The sequence below is a fragment of the Pithys albifrons genome, chromosome Z (genome assembly GCF_047495875.1).
Source record: "Pithys albifrons albifrons isolate INPA30051 chromosome Z, PitAlb_v1, whole genome shotgun sequence".
Taxonomy (NCBI): Eukaryota; Metazoa; Chordata; class Aves; order Passeriformes; family Thamnophilidae; genus Pithys; species Pithys albifrons.
Window position 1 is genome coordinate 24,139,668 of NC_092497.1, and position 24,043 is coordinate 24,163,710.

The 24,043-nt window shown below is 38.1% G+C and overlaps 1 protein-coding gene across 2 annotated transcripts in view; it reads left to right on the forward strand.

The window, feature by feature from the left end:
- Positions 1-24,043, forward strand: part of PIK3R1 (phosphoinositide-3-kinase regulatory subunit 1) — a 60,819-nt gene that overhangs the window by 10,222 nt on the left and 26,554 nt on the right. For both annotated transcript variants that reach the window (XM_071581489.1, XM_071581488.1), the window contains one exon: positions 22,738-22,830. In XM_071581489.1, coding sequence (XP_071437590.1) covers positions 22,738-22,830 — 93 coding nt within the window. The remainder of the gene's footprint in view (positions 1-22,737; positions 22,831-24,043) is intronic.

Here is a 24,043-nt window from a genome sequence, read left to right on the forward strand (position 1 = left end):
CAAATGGAAAAAGGAAATTGTGAAGATGAGTCACTATCTCGTGGCACATACAACTGGTAAATGTATTTGCCATCCAAGCAAAATTCTTTGAATTCATCCTTTTTAGAAACAGTTTGAGCATAAGCCCTTGCCCTGCCGCAGTCGTCAGAACTGCCTTGCAGTCGTGAATTTTCACATCGGTTAATTTAGACTTGCAGTGAGAAATGGGGCAAGTTCCTACCATAGAGCCTTACTGGCTACTTGTGGTCATATTTGCAGGCAAATTTCTAGCTGCCAGATGATTGTGTGCATCTGAAAACAGAGTTGTTGCTACCTGCTTTAACACTGATGATAACAAAGATTTTTGCAAGCTGCATTAAAGTGAGACTGAGCATTTTTTCACAGTAATAACACCAGGATGATAGTAAGTAAAAAAGCCTTTGTAAGCACCATAGAAAGCACAGGGATAGGCTTGCAAGTACTGGTATATGCAATATGCATATGCAAAATACGTATGAACCGGGTGCTGGGCAAGTTCATGGTTGACGCGTGACCCCACCTGCTGGTAGAGGAGAGAGGAAGCAAGAGGGAGGAAGGACCTTCAATAGCAGTGTCTTCCATGTTGTGTTTAATCACAGAATAAAATAAAGTGAGAAATAGAGCTTTTGCAAATAATACTTTATTTCACCAATTGATATTCCTGGGAAAATTATATCACTAGGGGCACACAGAACCCCTTTGATCCTCAAAGGTGACCTCAGCCTGAAAATGCTTGTGTGGCTGAAATGCATATTTTTTCCCCAACAGTATCAATTAGTCTTAAAAAAATAGTGCCTTTTGTTACACATTTTGCTTTAAGAAACTGAAAGAATAAGACAGTCCTATTTTGATGGTATAACAAATATTTGTCTATTTTTTACCATGCCAACTTTAATATGGCTTTCCATAGTTACAACAGTAACATGTTGAGTGACTTTGCCTACCTTTTTGGAGGCTTCTTAAATAGTGATTTAATACCTCGTGCTGACATGAAAGCTTCTGGGGCAGATGTGAAGCACGGCAAAGGTGAAGTAGCTTGCTCCTCTCCATTGGAATCATCTTGATCTGTTCCTGTAGCTGTGATCCAGGAACATCAGAAAAAAACACTGCTAGTTAGCAAATAGTTTTTACTTAGGCTTGCATATGATAACATCAGTTCATGAGTTCCAGCAATATATCGTGCAAACTGTTTGCCAAGAATAGATCATTCAGCACCCTGAGCAAATAACCGTGCCCACTTAAATAGTTGTGTGATGCCATATATGCATCCAGATTTTCTTGTGTGAAAGAGTACAGGTCTGTAACTGCAGCTGGCTGTGCACTCTTTCACATCTGCGTCCTGCTCCAAAGCTGCTCTACATGATGAGCATCCATGAAATCAATCTGAAGGCTAGAATACAAAGAACTGCTTTATTTTCATAGCTAAGAATCACAAAGGGAATTACATGATATTGAAGACATACTTATTTTAACTGGAGAAGGATTTTAAGTCCTGAGAATACTTTGGTAAGAATCTGAGTACTTTGGAGAACCTACAGAGAACTTTTGGCTTAAAAAAAGTAGTAGCTGTAGTTAATAGCTGCTAACTTTTGCTCATACTTCCAGCAAAATATATATCTAAAATGCAATCCTATTTTATGATGGATTCATTAATAGAAGAGTGCTGTGTTGTTTTTCTGTTGGTTTGTCTTTGGTTTTGTTTTGTTTGTTTGTTCCTTTGTTTTCCTATTTTTCACTTTGTTGTAGAAATGCCTGAATCCTTGGACGTTACTTGAACTCTTTTTGTTAAGTGTTAGCAGGTGTAACTTTTTGTACTGACTTGACTGCCTTTTTTCAGTCTTTTTTGAATGCTTTGTGCAGTACTCCACAAGAAAAGCACCCAAATACAGTTCTTTATTTTCACATGTGAATCCAGTTTATAATTTGCATGTAAGACAGCATTAAAAAGTTATATTTAAATTGACAGCTTTTCAGGTAATAAGGATCTATAAGCAAGATTCTCCAGACAGTTTCAAAAACACTACTGCCCTGAGTCAGGGAAAGATGTAATTGTGTATCCTTTCTACACGTTAAAAATATCTTTGAAGACTATGTTGAGCTTCAAAACTACTATGTAAACTGTGATATGAATGATGAAAAAGGTCTTTTAACAGTTCAGTTAACTGTCAGACAGTTTGCTCATATAATCAACTTGGTCTGTTTGTATATGCTTATCATAATTTTCTGTGTTAGAACATTTCCCAGTGGTGATTTCTGAGATAATTTCTTCACTGGACATAGTGGATGTTGAGGGCAGGAAGTGAGATCTACGTTTGGTTGGTCTGAACATGCCAGTTTCCATCTGTGCTGGTAGATCACTTGGTGGTGTCTGGGATGAGAAGCTGCTCCTGTGGAAGCTTTCTTTTCATTTTTTTTAAGTGCCTATATGGTAGAAAACCAAAGTAATGATGCTTTCCTTGAAAATTTTGATGCTTCCTTATAAAACAGTTGCACACTTAGAAAGGTAAAAGTACTGGCCAAAAACCAAAGTATTCCACTCAAGCTCAAGCACATTAGATTGGCGTAATTCAAAGGGTCTCTACATTGCTTTCTCCCTGGTGGGGTTAGCTTTCTTGGATGCAGCATGCTTGAGATTGCTGTGTCATAGCCTCCTAGCCTGCTGCTCACCAGCTGGGAAGGAAAAGTAGTACAAACTGGTGTCTGTAGTCAGAGGGGGGAACGGACCTTACAGAAGGCATGGCTATACAAGGTTTCTATGTCTTGTTTACACATATATTATTTGTTGGGTTAGGAGAGAAAACTTTAGTACCATCACCTATTTCTTCTAAGATCTTTTCTTCCTTCTTGGACAAGATTGGTAGATAGCCGATAAACATGGAGGGTTATTCTTGGCAAAGAAAGTTTTGAGTAGTAATCTGCACATCCATGTTTCCAAGCATGTTATAACTTCTCCAGCAGTCTGTCTCAAAGGGAAGACTTTTAGCTTGTGAGGTTACCTTTATATTTCCAAGCCCTCCTCCTAAGCTATTTTTGGCTGGAGGCAGATGAAAGCACTTAAATTGGGGAATTAATGAAAGAAACCTCTAATTATGCATGGTTGTAGATAAGGCTGCACAGCTGTGTCTGGTTTTGTTATCTTTCTATCCAGGAACATTCCAGAAATAAGCAGTTAAAGGGAAAATGTTGCAGTCCTTTTCCTATTTGCACATGTTGTTCAACCCTGTGACCAAACATTCCAGTCCTCTAGTGATAATTTGCAAGTGTTCATGTGCTGCGCTTGGATAGAGACATGAAAGTGTATGTTGTGTTTATGACCTTAACCGTGAATTGTCTCCTTGCCAAGACACAACTGCTTGGCACAGGTGAGAAGCAACAGAGGCCATAGCAAAACCCTCCATTATTTCCCACTTTCCTCCTAGTTGACAGGCACACACTTGAGAACCATCTTCCCTGACGTGGTCTGCAAAGAGCTGTATGGTGCTGGGGCACCATGGGGTGCAGTGAGGAGTGATCTGCTCCCTTGGTCTCACTCTCTCTGCTGATGTATGGGTCTTCTGTGAGCGGTTGATGCCCTTTGAGAGCGTCTTTGAAAAAGGACACTCTTGGCTTAATAGGCTTTGTCTCTTATCCTGTAACATGGTCTTTCATTTTTTGTTCAATAAGCATTGCACTGCCTGAAATATGACCATTCTCTTGAGAGAAACATGAGAAAATGTCATGCATTGACATTTTGGGTACTTTGGAGTCAGATCTGTACAGAAGTTTAAGTACAATTTAGCATATATTCTGGCCAGTCCAAATCTACTCTGTTTTCTGAAGCTAGAATAGTGTAGCTAGTCAGCAGCCTAGATAAGCATTTTTCTTACAAAGAAAAGGATTTCAGGAGACCTTTTGCTCCAGTGCAAGCCAGTTCAAAGCATAAGTGGATCCTTTTAATCTCACTTGGTCAATAGGTAAAATTTTAAGGAACATGTATTCCAAACAGCAAATAGCAAAAACTTAATCTGAAATATCTGAAAATACAGGACCTTTTTCACCAACTGACAGGTTCTCAAGGGCACAGGGGCATGAATGTTTGAATTCTTTTTGCTGTATTTATAACTTATTACTGGTGGTTGAAAGAATAGCGTGCATTCCCCACCACTTTCATGTTTTTCTGACTTCCTCTTGGGTCAAACTTAGCGCTGACAACTCCAAGACCTTTCTGGTAGCCTGTGTAAGATGCAGCCCCCCTAGAAGAAAGTAGAGATTTTCACAATCCCATTATTAACAGGTCTCTTTTGGGGGATTATATTACATCCCTAATTGATCAATGTTTACTACAGAGCAACTAGCATGAAATTTTGCTTCTTAGCAAGTTGAAAGTTTCTTCTATCTTTATTATTAAAACTTGCAGTGAAAAGGCTAGTGGGTTGTCTGTGCCTTCCACAGTGATTTAAGATGCAGGACTGAGTTGCATGTACAGTTTAGCAGAAAAGGGGAAGACAGTTACCAACTGTTAAGCTTTTTCTCCAGATGTTTCCTCTAAGACAAATATGTAGGGCTTTATTATGACACAATAAGAACATGACAATGAGATGAGAATGGTTGTTTTGTTGGCTTTTTTTTTCTTTGCTTCTCATTGTCTGTTTGATCTAAATAGTCAATCAAATACTGTGGTAAAGTGTCTGGTAGTTTAGATGGAACAGGCCCGTGCTTGTTAATGTGAGCTGCTGCCTTCCAGAGTATTAAAATACTTTATTCAAAATCTTTTTGGATGCAAACTAAAAATAAAACTATTTAAAAGTACTGATGTTCTTGAAAATATTATACATGTTGGTTTTTTTTTTTAAACTTGGAGGACTTGTTCGTACAAGAAACAGCAGGTTACTGTTCTACTTCCCCTCAAATTTGTGGCAAAACCCATTTTGACTTCAGAAGGAACAGGATCAGACCTACAGTCAAGGTTTTGGCAGGACTGGGACAAATCCCACAGTTCTTACTCTTCTCTCAGGCAAAATTCACATTGTCTTTAGGGTGTGGAGAACAAATCCCAGCTCTGTTCAAAAGAGATTCCAGTGTACCAGATTGCATAGAATATGAATGTACGTGGAAATACTACACAATAAACACTGATGTAAAGAACAGTGTCTGACTGTCCTTTCCTGAATTTTGAAGACACGTCAGGGAAACACTGTTATGATCATCTTTTCTGAGGTTCTGGGCTAATGCAGGGCACGTAATTTAACTTCGTAATTCCTGTTTCAAGCTCATAACTTCTAGATAAATTTAAAGCCATGTTAGTAATTAGATTACTTAACTTTTTTAATCTCTTTTATGTCTGCTACATGGTATGAATTATTAATTTAGTAGTAAATGTTTTCATGTATTTAGTTGTATTTGGTGATGACAGTATAGAAATTATTTTCAACAAGTTCTTTTCTTCCATTCTGTTTAGAACTCTTCACTGATACATGTGAAAAATTTGCTTTATGCCAATAGATATATTGGCAGGGATGATTTTTTTCCTTGGGGATGCCTGTTTAAGTAACTATTGTAATGGTAGTGGGGTTTTCTTATAATTGAGGTAGTGATATGGTTACAGTTTCAATTTTATAATCTGTTACCGTAACAAGTTATTGCATTTATAATAAATGCAGAGTTTTATTACCTTGATGCATGTGCATATAGACAATGAATTGCACACTACAGTAGGAAAACATGGTTAAGCATTCAAAACTCTGCATCTAAACCTTGTATTTATACATATAAGTACAACTTCCTTTATGCCCTGTGATACAATTTTTAATTACATAGTCTGATGACTTTTCCCACTTATTCTTCCTTTTGCTTATTGTCAAGGTCTCCACTTAATTAAAATTGCTTCTTTCAGCTTGTTCCATTTGTGGTCTTAACCCACCTGTTCTTCACGTCTTTCAGCCTTTTCTCTGGAAACAAGTTTCTTCATTGATACGTTTGCAATGTTGTGACTGATAACAGTTTCATAGAACTTCATAATTACAAATATTAAGTCATCTTTGGCACACTGTTGGGAGCAAAGGTGCTATCATGATTCCAGTAAGAATGAGGTTGACAAGTCAATTAAAAAAATACAAATACTGTGTAGGGGTAGCCACTTAGTCCCAAGCAGGGGGCAGTGTGAATGATGGTCAGAAGAGCTCATGCACAGGCAGGCATCAGAAGGCTTTGATCAGAAGGCTTACAAGACTTTATTCAAGATAGATTCACAGACAGTTCCTCACAGCTCATCGTAGTTGTAGAAGAAGTAGTTCCTAGTAGTTCCAGTTAGATCTAATTCTCACTCAGTAACTTCCACACCTTTTATATCCTTTCACATCCAACATGCCATGACATAATTGGTTAACCAATTCACCTCACATACACCAAAGCTTCTCATTGGCTACAAGCCACCACACACACTCCAGGTAGCTCTCTTCTCTTAAAGGTGCACTCCAAACAGCTTTCCCTAAGGGATGCACTCACTGTCACCCCCTACAATACTGCTTTAAAAGAGTTTAAGGTTAGTCTCTTTGTCATAGGAATGTCATGTGGAAAAACACTTCAGAAAGCTGAATCTCAGGAGTTATTCTTAACTTATCAGAACTCTAGGACTTAGGCTTCATTGAGATAACTAATGTCAGGAACCAGAACTGCATTCAGTTTGACTCTCTAGGGCTTCATTTGTCGCACGGAGCAAGTACTGTCTGCTCACTACATGGTTGGCTTCAGTTACTGCATACTGGATACCCAAGACAATTCCTTTCAGAACAAATCTTCCTGGCATACTACTGCCTCCATGAGCTGCAATACAAATATAAGGATCGAAATAAAAAAAATTACCAGTATGTGAAAGCACAGATTCATGTGATGACATAATTTATTGTTGATTTACTTGTTTCCTGATTCTGCAAATCCAGTTTCAAGTTCTTAGTACTTTGTTGTACATGTACAGGATGTCTTGCAACAGAATACATACTTCAATGACACACACACTTTAAGTACCTCTTGCTTTAGGTTTTTATGGTGCATCTCTCTTAGGTTTGGGGGTTTTTCACTGTATCACAGCTGTGATTCACAATGGAGGAATTTTTGCAGATGGTGACATTACATAGTAAATTACCATTCTTGAAACTTGATTTTATTTTTCTAACACCAATCAATAGCTTGTGTGCTTGAAAGGTGCTTTTCCTCCAATTTTTTTTCTGACATGCATTTAACTGCAACCTTACTTAATAAAGAGGTGTGGCAGTGCAATATCATGCTGCTATGATGGCAAAGTTCAAAGTTTTTTTGAAATTACTCCATTGCTAGCATCATACAGTAGATTCCTTTTTCAGGAAAGTGTTTAGAAGTCAAGACAGCTTCAGTGAGGATGACAGCTGAGTAGTGTGTGAACTATGAAAAACATCCTTGACACCTGGAATGGTTATTCCTTAACTTTTCAGACATGCTGGAATCATGGGAAGTGTTCTGCCATAGAGGAAACTGTGCTATCTTGCACCAGAGCCCAATGCCAAATTGGAGAAAATTGAAGGCCATACTTACTCCATATGAAGTTGTCTGCACAACCTTTGTGGTTTTAGGTTTTTAATTTTTTGTATCTTCTAGATACTGATATGAAAGTTGAAGGATCATTGAGTTTGAATGTACAAACAAGACACAGAACTCTGGAGAACCATGGCATTTGATCTTTGCAAACTGTATGAATGCATCCTCCTACGAAACTCCTAAATTGCAAAAATCATTTGCAGTGGGCTGGAAAGGTATTTGACAGATTATGTTCAAGTACCTACATGTGTGTTTCTTTATTTGATTGCCTCAGGAAGCTGGTGTTTAAGTTGACAGATCTACTTATTAAAAGCAAAGCTCTTTGGCTGGCAGGATTACAGGATGCTTTAAGGAGAGAGACCAAATGCTGAGAGCGTATGAGAGAGAACATGTAATGTGCAGAAAGCATGGGGAAGTGATAAAGCCAGCAGGAAAAAGCAGACTTAAATGTGGTTCCAGTTTGTTCTACTGGGCTCAAGTTGATAGCCATGCAGAAGTAAAAGTATGACACTCTTATTTCAATATAAAACTAATGCTCTGAAAAATACAGTGTTTTCTGTCATTCTAATTATTACTTGGTTACCGGTTTGCAGCTTGCTAGAAATCTTCAATCCATGTTTCTTTTCCTTACCTGAAATTAAAAAAAAGAATGCAGCTTGCTTGAAGTTTTACAAAGCACTATCAGACTGTGACATGTAAACTACAATATGCTCTGAAACTTTGTTCTTAGTCCTGATTAGCATGATGCAAGACTACACTTTTGCCTCCATCTATATGCAAAATTTTGGCATTTAATTTTGTCATATGTAATTTGTAGCTATTCAGGGGTAGAAATGGGAAATAAAATAAACTGAACCCAGTCTTTATACATATGAGTTTAAAACAAAACTATCCTGTGAGATTTTGGAAGTAGCATCCGAGCAACCTGAGTATGTGTGTCTAGAGAAGTCTACACCCATGGCCTCGCACTTTGACAATGAAGTTGCTTCTTTTGCAACCTGAGGCATCACAGATTAGCACATTCACTTGGTCTTTTGCATTGTTCATGCCTAGCTGATTGCCTTTATACAATAACCAGCCACATTTGTCTGTTTCCTAAGTCTTCTCAGTTCAAGAGCAAAGTTTGAAATGTGGAAAACTGACTGGTGAAAAGCAGACAAGTGCAGTGAAACAAGATAAAGAGAAGCAGAGGCCTGGCTCCCCTGAGAGATCAAGAAATATGCTGTTAAAAAAAAAAAAAAACAACCAAAAAACCCAAAACCACCAAAAACCAAAAATAAAAGGGCATTTCCCTTAAAATAACACCTAGGCTTAGATGATTGCTCATACTGATTCCTGTAAATTATTTGAGAGGCTGTTAGTTGCACATTTACTGTGACAGACTGGAATCCTTTGGGGTGGCAGGTCACTGTTTAGCAATTCTGAGTCCTGCAAGAAATAGGTGGTAGTGTAGCAGAGCTCAGGTGAGTTACAGTAGCTGTCTGCTACATTTGCCCTTTTGAGGAGCTTTATCTTGTAAAAACCTCATTAAAGGTCTCTGAAGATGCTACATCTGAGCTAATTAAATTACAAGTTTTTCCAGCTTCATGCAGGCAATTCATGTGAACTGTGCGTTAAAACAAAGTCATATGCCTGTTAGAAAAATCAGGTCAGTTTAAAATTAATGTATTCCTCTTCCTCCTGTTCTTGATAGTGAACTGGCTTTTTCGGAAGGATTCTTCATGTGGGAGTCAAGTGAGATATCCGTCTTCCTTTTGGCATGGCCCACATTTAAATAAATAAATATTTTCATTTGGAAAGGAAAAATTAAATGAGAAAGAGGTGTTCCCTTCTGCTAGGGTCAAATAAAGGTAAGTCTGGTTCTTTCTTCTGGCAAAATGACCAAGGGATTCCTCTGGAGCAAAATCATAATAAAAACCAGAAATGTACAACTTACTTTTTTTTTTCTTTTTCCCAGTAGGATAGCAGGGAAACAATCAGGAAGTAACTGGCATTTTGACAGAATAGCAGCCAATTCCCAGTCCTTGCTGGCCAGTGTGGAAGAAGTCTTACTCCTTCCAGCCAGCAGCCCTTCAGCCTCACAAACATCACCCACTTCTTAGCGAGTCATAGCGGGAAGGCCTTTTCACATGTTTGATCACATCTTGTGCAAGTCAAGAATATATTGTTGCTCCTTTACTGCATCCTGTATTTAATATTCTGAGCCAAGTGAGTGATTATAGCTTTAAGTTCTGTACATACATGGAAATAAGGATAGATTATAGATGGATAGTGCCTCTGTATTTTCACATATGGATGGGTTAGAAGACTAGCTAACTTTCTTGTCAGGAGCAGGATGGTGGAAAAAGTTGTTTGGGTTTTTTATGTGTGTGACCTGTAGAAGCTCTGTGCACTAGCAGCACTGAAATATTCAAGAGAATAGTATTTCTTGGCATGCTCGCGTATACACTCAGTACTCCTCTAAGTTCAGAGACAGCACAGATCCTGCTCCCCATGAATTTTCTACAGGGAATTTAGAGAACATCTACAGCACATTCCACTGTGCTGGAGGAAGACAGTGTGGTGCAGGTGCCTCATGGCAGAGGTAAGGAGGGAAAGCAACAGGTCACAGTGCTTTTTGTTTACCTCATGGGTCTTTATGGAGGAAATAAAAGAGGTTCTGCCTCCCTCATTTATTCCCCAAAAGAGTTGCTTTTATTTCATCCACTTGAGCTAAAGGTCATAAGGAGCATGTTGTCAGCTCTTAACCAGATGCATGGTTTTTCTAGTTTGCAAAGATCTACTGCACTTTAGTCTTTACAAGATCACTTACGAAATATTTCATTCAGTTATTTCAGTTATTTTCTCCTCAGTGTTACTCCTTCAAACAATACACTGCTGGTTTTCAAGAGGGACAGATTTTTCTTTGTTTTAGACCATGAAACACTAATGCTGTAGGGTTGCATGAAGATTGCAAAAGGATTTCTTAGATTTGAGGTGCTTACAATTATGCTTGGGTTTTCTTAGAGAGGCTTTGTCTCTTGCTTTTGGTCTCTTTGCAAATGAATACTCCCAGTGCAGACTGAAATCCTGTTCCATACGTCTCCTGACCAGTATATCTTTGGCTTGCCAACGGTGGTGTGAAAACATAGCCAGTTTTTCATTAGCATCATATTTGATGTTATTTTCAATTTTTTTATACACTTCCTATAAACAGGTTTTGCACTATATGAATTTCTGCAACACGGTGTGCTAGGCAGTACACAAATGAAGGTCTTTAGCCTGTTACAGTTAGTCAGCCAGTTGAGACCCTGACCCCTTTGTAAAGGTCCATGAAATTCATTCACCACCTTAAGTGCTAAGGTCTAAATTAAAGTTACTTCAAAAGTGGAGTGTGAACAAACAGTGGTGTGTATATTTCATAATCCATGACATCCATTTTTGTATAGCATCTTGGTAGTATGAAATATATTGGAATGAGAAAATAACACTAACGTTGCAATAGAGAGACATCTCGACAGGAGTGTGATGTGGGTCAAAAAAATCTCATTACATACAGATTTAGAGCTTTCTTCTTCATCTGAAGTTAAAGAGAATGACAGGATTAACTCTCTGCAGATTCAGTCCAGGATTTTCCTAATAATGTTGTTTCTGTATCTATGTCAGATCACCCCATGGTTTAATGGCTGTAAGGATTAACCCAGTTTTACTTTCTTATAAGACTGCCTTTCAGCATTGCTGTATTCTCTTGCTACAGCTACAGCCCTAAGATTTTAGGGGTTTTTGGTTTTGTTTTTGTAAGAGGAGGAAAATGTTTGATTTGAAGTGCATTAGTTTCTTGAATAAAAGTCCTGATGCTGGAGAGCTGTTACCATTGTTTGGTTTCTTTTTGTTTTCTGAATGACTGCTATATACTCATTACTTTTAAGTTTCTGTGTACTTAAAAATGTTTCCCATAATTCCCAAAAGATGAAGAAGCAGTGTTAGCTTTTATCTGTCAGCAGCTTCTGCAGTTCTTTTATGTAAATCTTCTAGATCTAAACAACTTGACTTCTCAAGCACAGTAATACACATTATCTTTTTCTTGCAGCAGTGAAGAGCCTATTCTTTTCCTCTAGATTGCGTGCCTGTTGATATTTTCAGGGGGATTTGTTGGCATTTTTCCCGCCATTATTTTCTCTACAAGAAAAAGGTAGCAAAACAAAGCGTTTTTTCAAAGTAGAACAACATACTGCCCTGAATTTTTATGTATTATGATTATTGAATGAAAGTAGAGTGTTTTAAATAGACTTCTCAAACAGAGTTACCATCACAAACCAGTAAAGGCCTTGCATGAGAAACTTTATGGTACAAAAAAAAAAGGAAACAGCAATAAGGAACAGGATGGGACAGGTCATTCTTGACAGTGTTCCAACAGTCCCAAATTCTCACAGTGAATGTCCATCCAGTATGTCTTGTCTTGGTTACAACGAGCAGATGCTGCTGGGGCACCATTTCTAACCATCAGCATATGCTTGTGGAAAGGGAATTAAAATAAGTAATCTTTCTAGGTTAGTGCCAAACTATTCAGAAGAAAATACATGTCACTGCTTTTTAGGTAAAAACTGTTCCAGCACAGGAACTCAGTCTATCTGTGAAGTTTTACCTGATGGAGGTCATTGAAATCATCTCACCATGACTATCCATTTGCTATCCAGAACTAAAACTTTCAAGTGTGTCTTGAGATGGACTTCAGGATTTCTTCCCTTAAAAGGTAGGCAGCTGTCTCTCTTTTATGTGTCAAAGGTTTCCAGGAACAACGAATACGAATTTCCTTTCCCAGCTGCTAGGAAGAGCTCAAAAACAAATTGTGAACTAAAGTATTTTTGCCTGAGAAGTCACATTAAAACGAGATGATAGAAAATTCAAGTCTGAAGAGGAAAATAAACATGAGAATATAAGCCTACAGGACAACCATGGGTCCTTGTACAATCTGGATAATGCTCCAGGAAATAAATAACTGAGCTCTTGTGGTGAGTTTTGTCACTTTGAGAGCACTGGCCTTTGTGCACTGAAATGGGCAGGGTAGTTTCATGGGAAAAATGCTATATCATAATGTAAAAAGAGTTGAAATCATCAACTCCAATTGCACATATAACCTTAATTCTTTCTTAGGTTTTATGTTTTGAGTGCTTGACCTTTCTTAGGTTTTTGGTTTCGATGGTCTTAGGTTTTGAGTGCTTGACCTCATGATCTTGATGCTCTTGTAATGTAGTTTTATGTATCTGTGTACTATAGCAGACAGCAGGTAGAGGGAGCTTTGCTGCTGATTCCTTATAGAATGACTGTAGCAAATATACCATATAAATGTATTAAATTACATACAGTCACTTTAAAATAAACTGGACTTTTACTAGACTTTCAGTGTTGCTTTATTAATAAAATAGTCTAGAGTGCAGAAGTTAACAGAAATCATGGCTTTCATGCCCTTGGGAAAGATGAGGTAGTTTGTGAGAAGGCAACTGGCATCCGTTCTAAGGGAATGCTTAGTTAATGCTAAGACCAGTAAGGGAGGTTTTGTTTTAGAGAACTATCAAATATTTGTGCCAATTCTAATAAGTACTTCTACATACTACTACTAAAGTCTGGATGTTTAATGGCAAGAGTAACACTGAAGCACTGGGATTGGTGGTAAAGCAGAAGATGCAACAGGAAGTGGAATGTGCTGTTTGTCCTCACGCCAGCACTATCCATAGTACACTTGAATAGTCCATGTAACGTGTTTTCCTTCTTGATAGCATGCATATTTTCATGTCAATCCACTGCCAGAAGCTGGAATTGTCAGTTAGTGTCTCTGAGAACTGGGCAGAATTACTCAAATTCTTGCAGAGCTCAGCTATTTTCTAGCCCTGAAGCAGAAATCCTGAAGGAGGAAGAGGGACTATAACAAGCCTCACTTGATAAAAGAGGCAATGTTATGCACTTTACTGGTCCAGCCACTTGGTTGACCCTGTCTTGTTCCTCCCTTTCTGTCTTCTGTGCCATATCCTTGCTTGTGGTGATACATACAGTAGCTTGGTACCTACACCATAGTTTACGTCTCATCTGCTAGTGTTTCTCTGAATGAAATGTCCTGTCAGGGAACCTGCAGACTTCAACATGATAAGAAAAACAGGTTTTGGCTGATTAAAATATTTTTTTCTTCCCTCAGAATTGTGCTCTGAGATGCTTGCTGGCTCATTCTAGTTAGAGACATTAACCTGTGCTCCCATTTAAAATGATGCTCATCAGGAATGGGAGAATCTTGCTACTGCTGTGCTCCTGCATGTCACACAGGGCTTGGGATGATTCCTGAGAGTGAGGGCTAAGATGGAATTACTTGTCAGTCTGCCACAGCTGAGAAAAGCATGGGAAGCCTCAAGCTGTGCCAGTACTCCAGACCATTTGAGGGAGGTGAGATACACCTCTCTGGAAGCCAACAGTGTAAAAGCCCCAGTGCCAGCCTGCCTGGGGTAGAACTTCAATGGTGTCTGTCCTGAACCCCCTCTGTGCTCCTTCCTCTTCTTAGAAGCAGAAAGATATCTCTTACGACATTCTTGCTTCTTATTTTACTCTATCTCACAGCTACTTGAAAGAACTGTTGAATAAGCAGGTGGTTTTCCCATCTCTTCCTTGGTGTTTTTTTGGGTTTTTTTTGGAGTGGGCATTTCTTTTGCAACACAGTGTATCATTATATGTATGACATTAGAATGCAGTGTACTGAATGCCAGAATATTGTAGTTCATTAATATTTATTTTCCTCAGAACAGTGCCGTTCATGTTTTCTAATCATGTTAATAATACTTGTAAATAGTTGCAGCCATTTCAAGCCTTAAATTAAGTTCTGTTTTGAAAAGCAATATTGCAAAAGCTCACCTGTAGAGGGAAGCAGAACACTGTCTTAACTACAGGCTGCTTTTTAAAAATTGTGTGTGCTTCAGATGAAGCCAACAAAGAACATCTGTTGTCTTAATTATAGCTTCTATTTCTAAGAAATATGTTCTGTAGCAGATGAGAAAGTGTCTGACAGCTCATAACTCATAAAGTTACTGAGGTTTAATCTGATAGAATATTATGTACAGAATTCCTTCCTAGTATAGGCATTATCGCTTCCCTTTCCATAAATGACAGAAATAGGGCTTTATGAAATATTAAATTAATAAATGTGAAACATGATTAGCAGCAACTATTATAAGTACTCAACTGTTATGAAGGAATATAGTACTCTACACTATATTGCTGGTTTGTTGTTCTGCTTATCTCTGCAAGTAAACTTTCCTCAAGTCACACACCACCTCTTTGTTCTTTCCCTCCCTACTTTCATTTTGCTTTGTCTTAGAGGAATTCTTAGTTGATTAAGACAGCAGGTCTAGACAAGTATTCATTTTGGTGTCAGAGAAAGGTGAAAAAATCACAGATTTCCTTCAGGAGAATTGGTACATTCTAAAGACCTTCTCTATCAAATCAAAGCTTTGTTCTGCCTAGTCCTGCCATCTATTGTTTATGGATTGTTTTCTTGTACTAATCTGTATTTGCCTCGGCTTGCTTCACCCTTTTCACATAGTTGCCCCTTATACTTCTTAGCTTGAGAGTACAGCTGGTGCAACTTTATAAATGGGGATGAACAGAGGAATTAGTTCTTCTGACACCCCAAAACTTCCTGCATCATCACCATGCATAGCACATTTTATCAATCAGATAATTTCTTGCATACATATGTTGATAACCCTGGAAAGCATCTAGGCAAAGTATTTTACTGGTCCCAATAACAGCATTGATTTATGAGCTAACTATGTCTTTTTGGATGTATTATGTGTAGCTGGGATAAATGAAGTAACATTCACTTTTTATTCTGACCCTCTTAGATTCAGTGGGTTGGACTATAAACGACCCAATCTTAATATGCATGTATTTGTCCTTATGAAAAATGACTGCTGCCTTATTCTGTAATGTGCCATACATAACAAGTGTGTAGTACATTTTTCTATAGAAGTTTGAGATGCCCTTTCTAAAGTTTATAGGCTGTGTTTGTGAGTACCTACCTCACAGAGAGGAACCTGAAGATGTTGGCTTTGTGTTTCAAGCCACACACTGGCACTGACTGGAGTTCCAGTGAGAACTCTTGCTGTTTTCATCCTTTGGAATGAGCCCCTTGGATAAGTTCTTGTCACTCAGTATTACTGATGTAGGATCACAGCAGCAATGTGGATGCTTTACAGAGATATTTGAAGTCTGGAAGTGTATTCCTGGAGTACAATTTGTCCATGAGGGTTACATGTTGTAACTGAGATGCCCCAGAAAGCTGTTTTGCTTTATTCAGGTGTTCCTTCATTGAAGATGGAGTAAAAAGAGGAATGACAGCAGATGGGATAAACCAGTTTTTCAATACAGATCTATATTTCCTTCTGTGGCTAAAATCTTCAGTGTTCTGTTTACAGAGCATCAAAATGCAGTTGCCACTTCATCCTCTAGTTCATACCCAGCACCTACTAACCCATGGAAGAAGCAGACTGTGCTGGTCACATAATGTTGAAGGGTTTTAAAATGGTGCTATTTTCATCCACCTTTGTTGTTGTACCCCAGTCATTCATATTGCAATAAATCTTAAGTCTCTGACATTTTTTGGTCTCCATATAAATTGCCTACTGGTGAGCCTGAAGGCTCATAGTGTTGGTGGGCCCAACCATTCCTTTTACTAGTGCTGCAGTAGTCTTCACCTGTCTTCATTTCTCCCAGATTTAGTTTTCTCTAGCTGCCAAGGCTTCTGTGGTATTCTGAGTCTGCAATCTGCCCTGATTGATGACATCTCATAAACGTAAGAGACAAATAATAGCTGACAGACTTATTAAGCCACTTGTAATGATGTGTCAGATTCACTGGAGCTTAAATCTCTTTCATGTTTTTCCATATTGTGTTTTAAAATCTTTCTTATGAAACCAGTACTGGAGAAGGTGCTTGAGCCTGACACTTCAGTGGTGCTTTCAGCCTCTAGTAGGATTTAACTATAATCAAACTAAGTCATCTCAAGTCAGTAGGGTCTAAGAAGATGTACTCTTCCAACTGTTGCACCTGCATTTGCTATGTATTGCAGTCCTTGGTTTATCTCAGACACACAAGTGACATTAAGTTTGGCTTCACTCTCACCTTTTTGTCTTTCATCTTTGCCCAGTCAAAACCTTTTGCTAATGCCAGTTGGGCAGTTGTGAACACTGTTCTTTTGCTAAATATCATTACGTTTTCTGAAAAGGCAAATGCCAAGGTGAAGTTACAGTTCTCAAATCACAGAGTTGCTCTCTGGTATTTAATACCAGACTTAACTTCTGTGTTCGTCTGATACTAAACTGAAAGCACAGATCTCTATGGAAAGTTTCTGCATGGGACTGTTTGGGGTTTTTTTAATGTTTTATACTATTCTACTGAAACTTTTTGCAAGAACCTGCTACTTCTTAAGACTAAAGAGAGATGTACAATGAGCCACAGAATGCCTTCTCACTATGAATTAGGAGTTTTGTGTCAGTAAGACTCCTTTCACTCTCTCATGTGTTGTGAGGCTTGTGTGGCCTTTCTTCCCCAGCTGATAAAAGCAGGTGCTGAGTGGGCTGCGATGACTAAGGCATCTGCACCAGCTACCACCACAGGGCCATGAGAAGTTGCAGGCCATGCCCTAACCTTGTGGAGATAATTTCCTAGTGCTTTCCACTCTTCCAGGATCTGTACTATGTTCATGGATACAGTTGCATGCATTCAGATTACATCAGCACACATACAAGCCTCTTATGAATATATGAAGACCTGAAGTCTCAAGTAGACATTTATGTAGAGCTTTATTGTCATCAAATGCTATATATATGCACAAACTACCATTTCTGGAAAACTAAGAATATTCACGGAGCAATCTTGACTCAAAGCTAAATTCATAGTATATAGGTCCTTTAAATATTTAGAAATTAAACTCCTTTCCAATGCTGTGTATTGTACATTTTAAGGGGGTTCACTTTATATAGTTTTCAATTCCATTGTTCTTCTAGAAGTAATGAAAGATTTGGCTTAGGAGTGTCTGAAGCCAAATTACAGCTTTAAATTTCCACTTGTCATTGCCAGGTACTAAGTCTAAAGTATATCTTTTTACTGAGAACCCTTCCAAAAGGTGCAGCTGTGTGCTGGTTTCATCTTGCATTGTGTAGCTATGTTGGCAACCCTTGAATGTAAGGTATGCTCTCATCTCCCACACATTGCCATTGCCTTAGAGTTGTTCCATCCTGTCTGTATCAGGGAGAAGGAAGAGTTCACAGATTGAAGAGAACCCTGATTTATGGTTTGTCCCATTGGTTCTCACTGTGGTGTGGTAAAGATAAGAGTTAGTGGAAAATCTAGCTTTTGTCAAGTATCATCAGACACTTCCCTAGTATTTGGAGACTCACTACCAGACCTAGAAAGAAGATAAAAACTATAATAGTTTTCAGAACTGTAATATTTTGGAGACCCTGGAATTAAAAAAGAAAAACAAACAACTAAATGAATTGGGGAGGAGAATATTCATTGCTTCAAATGAGAAACTGATACTGGATTTTAGCAGAGATCTACAAAGTTGCTCAGATCCCTAAGAGTGGATTTGGTTCTCCAAACCTCTGTAGCATTCTTCAAAGCAAAATATTATTTTGAAATCAAGTACTACTAAATTCAGGTTGCATGTTGGCTTTTGTTCAGTACTCTTTTACTAAAAGTAATGTATTGGAATTTTTTTTTTCTTTGTAGATCTTGATATGCATGCTGAGTTTTCCTCTGGAACACTCAATCTAGAATCAAGACTTCTTTATGCATAAGTTGTATTCTGGCTCTGGGAATAATTTTTTTTCCAAAGAAATTAGGTGTAGTTTTCTTCAGATTATCCCCTGAGATTTCCTCTCAGCATTTTGAAACTAAAGTGAACTGTTCCCAAACTGGGCTGTCTTCAGTGTTATAAAGTAGCTTTAAATGTTATAAAGTAGCTTGGTCTGTGAGCACTGTTAAGTCTGGCGGGTTTTTTTTTCCTGACTGATGTGTGTTTTATGAGGCCTTCCACCTTTAAATGAACACAATTTTCTATTTTATGCAGAAGTGGGGAAATTTAAAGCAAAAGTCAGCATGATGTTCTGATTTAATTATAGTGGAGATGAGCAGGAAATCCTAGAACAGGTAGGAGGTTAAGTGATTTTAATTTGTTCGTGTCATCTCCTACAAGCTGATGAAGTAAGTGATTTTCCTCTATGTTGCTGAGCATTATGAGTGTATGACTTACATGTTTTCTTCTGTCATTGAAGGTAACTGCAGGTTTTGTACCTGTCATTGTGTGTGTGTGTGTTGTTTTTTTGTCGTAGAGCTTGTACACATGCATAGTATTAAAAGATAGGTGAATATCCTGAGTTTTCAGTCAAATACACAAGTATCTTACAGATTACATATTTATGAAATAGATTGTCATTCATATAAAGTTTCTTGTCGTATCTAAAAGTTCAGCAGTGTCTTTGGAAGATAGAAGTTTCTAGTTTTGGAAAGGAATAGGATAAAGGGACGATGAGACATCAGAAATCCTCTTAACTCCTAAAATGCATGTTTTAGGGTAGCAAAGAAGTTTTGGAAACCTGTCTTTTTAAGCAATGTGATGTTTGCATGCACATGTTCTGTAGACATAGTACAGATTTTCCATAAATATAAAGGGAAATGCATAGCATACGAAAGCCTTTTGCTTTAATTAATATTATTGATCAATGAATACTGTACAACAAAGATATTCAGTTATAGATTATGATACAAACCTACTTTATCAGCTAAAATTCTGATTAAAGTTTAAATGAAAAGCATGGACAATGAGGTAGGTTGCAGGAAGACCCACTTCTGTTTAGGTAATCTTAGTAAGGTCTATACCACACCATTCCTTCTGTCCTATGGAGACAAACTGTTTCCTCTATCGTCTTGTCTTCACCTTGCAAGGTGCTTCTTCCTGTGAACTGAAGTCTTCCTCTGACACTCGGTTCTTCTCTTTGCTTTAACTCAATCCCTCATGTAGAAAATCTACATCTAGTGGGAAATGAAATTATTTTTCTAAAGACACCTTCTTTATAGGCATGTGTATCTCTTACCATCATTTCAAGGCACAGTTTGGTTAATGAAAGAAGTCAAAGTTCTCTGTGCTGCTCAGTAGCCTGGATGGAGACTGTCCCTGAACTGCCAAGGTGTCACATGATATAGTTCGAATGCCTGTTAGATTTGACTTTCATCCCGTGTTTCTATCACTCCTTCTTTGTCTCTTCCCTCAATTTCAGTTTTGACTGTTGATTATGGCTAAATCTTGGTCTGAAACTATGAGATGAGCATCTTTGTGCAGAAATGATGCAATTTTTGTTGCTGTTATGCAAGAGAGAGAAACGTAACCAGCTACCTAGGGGAGCAGAAAGTTACTTTCATAGATAAAAATACGTAAACTCTGTTCTTAGAACTTGTTCTTCCTCTGCTGCCACATAAGGGATCCATTTTAAGCCAGTAACATTCCCTGAGGCTAATAGTATCTCATAACCTGAGTATTTTCATAGCATATCCTTTCATATGACTCTGATCTTTCATTTATTCTTTCAACAGATTTGCCCACATCATAAGATAGATTCATAGTTTGGGGTTGAAAGGAACTATTTGATCTGAATATTACAAATCAGGTGGCCTGTATTTCAGTATGCCTGAGCAGAGACTGCTTGGAGTGCAGCATTTTTCATTTGAGCCCATGCTGTGTTTGATGAAGCAGATATGATGTTAAGCTAAAAGAGCTAAAAGAGATGTTCCATATGGAACCTTAAAGTGATTTGAAGATGGAAAGGTTTAAAAAGCCAATTCCTTCCCTGAGCAGCTTGTTCTGCATTAAATGTGCTTTCTTTGAATTTAGCTTTTAATCAATGTTATACTAAGTCAACTGACAAAACTTTTGGGTTTATTATGTCTACTCATTTGCATTTTTCAGCTCAGTAAGGTACCACCAAGGAATCAACCCATCCTCTAAAAAGCTATGCAGATAATCCTTAGTTACAGTGCTGTCTTTTATTGCTTTGTATGAGTCTAGTGTCTAATTTTTGTTTGTTTGGCCCACGATTTACAATTTAGCTAGCATGTAGTCATGTTACTTGTTCTTTCAGAGTGTAGATCAGGCATTAGAACCCTTCTGATCCTCAGGAAATGCTCTGCTTTTCTACAAGTCATTAAAAAGTAGCATCAGCAGGTCATGGTACCATAATTTTCCTTCTTTTTACAAGGGACATGTCTCAGTGTCCCAGTATGCTTCATTTCCATTACTATAAATAATTGTTATTTATTGTCTTTCATCTCTTCTCATCTTTCTACACTTGCAAACTTCTCTCCCTTCCTCTCTGTCTGTTTTTAAATTTGTGTTTGTTATGGCTGGGGTGGAGTTAATCTTCTTCATAGTAGCTAGCATGGGGCCATGTTTTGGATTTCTGCCGGAAGCAGTGCTGATAGCACAGGAATGTTTTAGGTATTGCTAAGCAGTGCTTACACAATGTCAAGGCCTTTTCTTCTCTCACTCCACTCCACCAGCAATGCGAACAGGGGTGCACAAGGAGCTGGGAAGGGACAAAGGTGGGACAGCTGACCCTAACAGACCACAGGGATATTCCACACCACTCTAGCATTGTGCTCAGCAATAAAACTGGGGATAGAAGAAGGAAGTGGGGATTTTTGTCTTCCCAAGTCACCATTATACATGATAGAACCCTGTGTTCCTGCAGCAGCTGAACACTTCCCTGCCCAGTTTTGCCTTGCTTATGTGCATGGCTTTTTCTTTCTCTGTTAAACTGTCTGAACCTCAACCCATGAATTTTCTCAATTTTACCCCTCTAATTCTCTTCCCCATCCCGCCAGAGGAAAATGACGAGCAGTTCTGTGGGGCTTAGTTGCTGACTGGGGTTAAACCACAGTAAAATTTTTTGCATTTGTATAAAATTGTGTAATCCAAAAGAGAGTGAATTATCAGCCAAAATCATCTGCTTTCTCTTTCTCAGTTTATTCTTTTTTTTTTGCTATCTCAAAGTTTTTCTTTTAAACTCTCTATTCGTACTTTTTTTTCCCTCCTTTTATTTAGTCATCCTTATAATTTTGTTCAATTTCAGTGTTGTAAGAATGGGGAGTGGGGGGTGCATCTGTTTATGTATACGTTTCCATGCAGGTATCTGTGTGTATGTGTGTTTAAGAGTTGCTCTCTGTTTGTCCATGTTGAGTTTAATTGGACAGATATCATCATCGCTTAGGCAAGTGGCATTTTTTTGCTTCAGTGATTAAGCTTTGTTTATCAATCATAATCCATCAAACTGTGCCAGATGTTTCTGGCAGTAGTTTAATATCTTTATGTAAACATTCTTGCTTTCCAAGTGTTAAACAGAACCACTCTAAAACTTTTGAATTATTCTTTTGGCAAAAATTGTGTATTTAGAGATAGATCATCCCTCACATCAAAGAGCCAGAACATTCCTTTATAGAGTGAGTTCTCTCCATGAAAAAACTAGATAGTGTGAAAACTGACTTGTATAAAATCTGTATGTGGTTTTGTTTGAATCTGCAAAATCTCCCTTTGCAATTCTACTGCTATTTATTCTGGATCAGTCTTTGTAGAAAAAGAGGTTCTTGCTTCAAGTAAACTATGTTGTTAATAGTATTATGCTTGAAAATTGAAGTAAACTGAAGTTCTTGAGTGTGAGTATGAGTGTCAAATACTTGTTTCTACTGCTCTTTCAGGCCTTTGTAAATCTGTTGTACGCACAGGATCCACAACTCACAGACACTGATGTGTTTAGCTGCCTCAGTGCACAGTGTATGTTAATGTTTCAGAGAAAAGAGTTTTTCTTTACTTCCTTGCATTATATTTCTGCACAATCATAGACTGCAAACTTTTATTATGTTTTCTTTTCCTAGACAGTATGGAGAGTGATTTTAGGACTGACCGAGGTCCCTAAAAGAAACTCCTAGAAAAGTACAATTATCATCATTTTTATTCCATTTTCTGATTACTTATGGAGTCTTCTCATGTAGCCCTGACAAGAGGCATGTTCATTCTGTTACTAAATTAACATAATTTTCATAAACAGTGACCACATTCCCTTCTAGCTTGGCTTATTTTTCTTCTTTTTTCTATTACAGCTCTTTTACTTCCAGATCTTACAGAGCAGTTTGCACCCCCTGATGTTGCTCCGCCAGTTCTTGTCAAGATAATAGAGACCATTGAAAAGAAAGGTAGGCTGAAGAACAATCTACCAAGGTTATTTTGTTGCTTATGTGAACCAAGACTCCAGAATTGGACCCAGAACTGGCATCTCCCCTTTCTAGAGCTGATAATACATCACGTTAGTTAACATCTGAAGTAATGGTTTCTGCTCAGTAGAGGCTATTTGGACTTTAGAAGCAAAACCAAACTTACCTCAGACGACATTTATGACTCAACTAATATAAATATTATTGAAAGGTGAGGTGAAGGGTTTGGTATTGTTTTATTTTTTCTAACCAGTTGGTTATGGAAATGCCATTGTAACATTGAGTTGAATACACAGCCATACAGGGAAACAAGTAATATTTTTCCCCAGAGCAGGGGGAAAAGAAAATAATAAAATATGAAAAAGTTATAAGAACTGAGTTTATGGTTCAGGAGCCATTTCTTCATTGCTGCTGTATGTTGAGCCAGCCAGTGTAGTTTTTATGGGTTTTTTCTCTCCCGTTTTCCCATGTTGATGCCTCTCCATCCTTTTGAAGCTTTCCTCTTTCTTTTACTATGTCTTACCTCTTTTGCCCTTTTTCTGTTCTCCTGGCACCTCTGTTATTGCCTTCATAGTCCTGGTGAGGTAAGCAGCAGCTTCAGTGAGCCTGGATCATTCAGGGCCATTAAGCTGAGTAACAAGAGGAAAAACAGTATTCTGATCAGGATCAGAATCATGCTGCTGTCCTTGGGGACATAGGCTGTCATATACTGCTCTGACACTTTTAAGAGAGCATAATCCTTTCCTGAATGAGTAGGTGCTTGCTAATATCAATGAGAAGGGTCAGTATTTAGCAACAGTTTGCACAAGGAACTGCTGCTTTCAGTGCTGCTGACAGTGTTAAACGGTCAGTGCTCTGCATTCCTGAGTATGGTCTCTTTTATGTTGTCTTCTCTGTTTTCACTGAAATAGGGAAGTTATAAACAGTATCTTTCACATGAAAACACTTGGTGTCTTTTTATTCAGGTGGATATTTAGACACCCTATATGACATAACCAGGTGTTTTCGCACACACCAGTATGAATCTGTTTCCTAGTGCTGGTCTCCTACAGTTGGCCAGTGGACAGTTGTATAGAATACATGGGACTGCTGACATGTCTGATCTTCCTTGGCCAGATCTTTCTGCAGATAGAGCGGCTTGATTGTACAAAGAGTGTCTTACAACCTTAAAAAGCAGTCACGTTTCTTAGTGTGG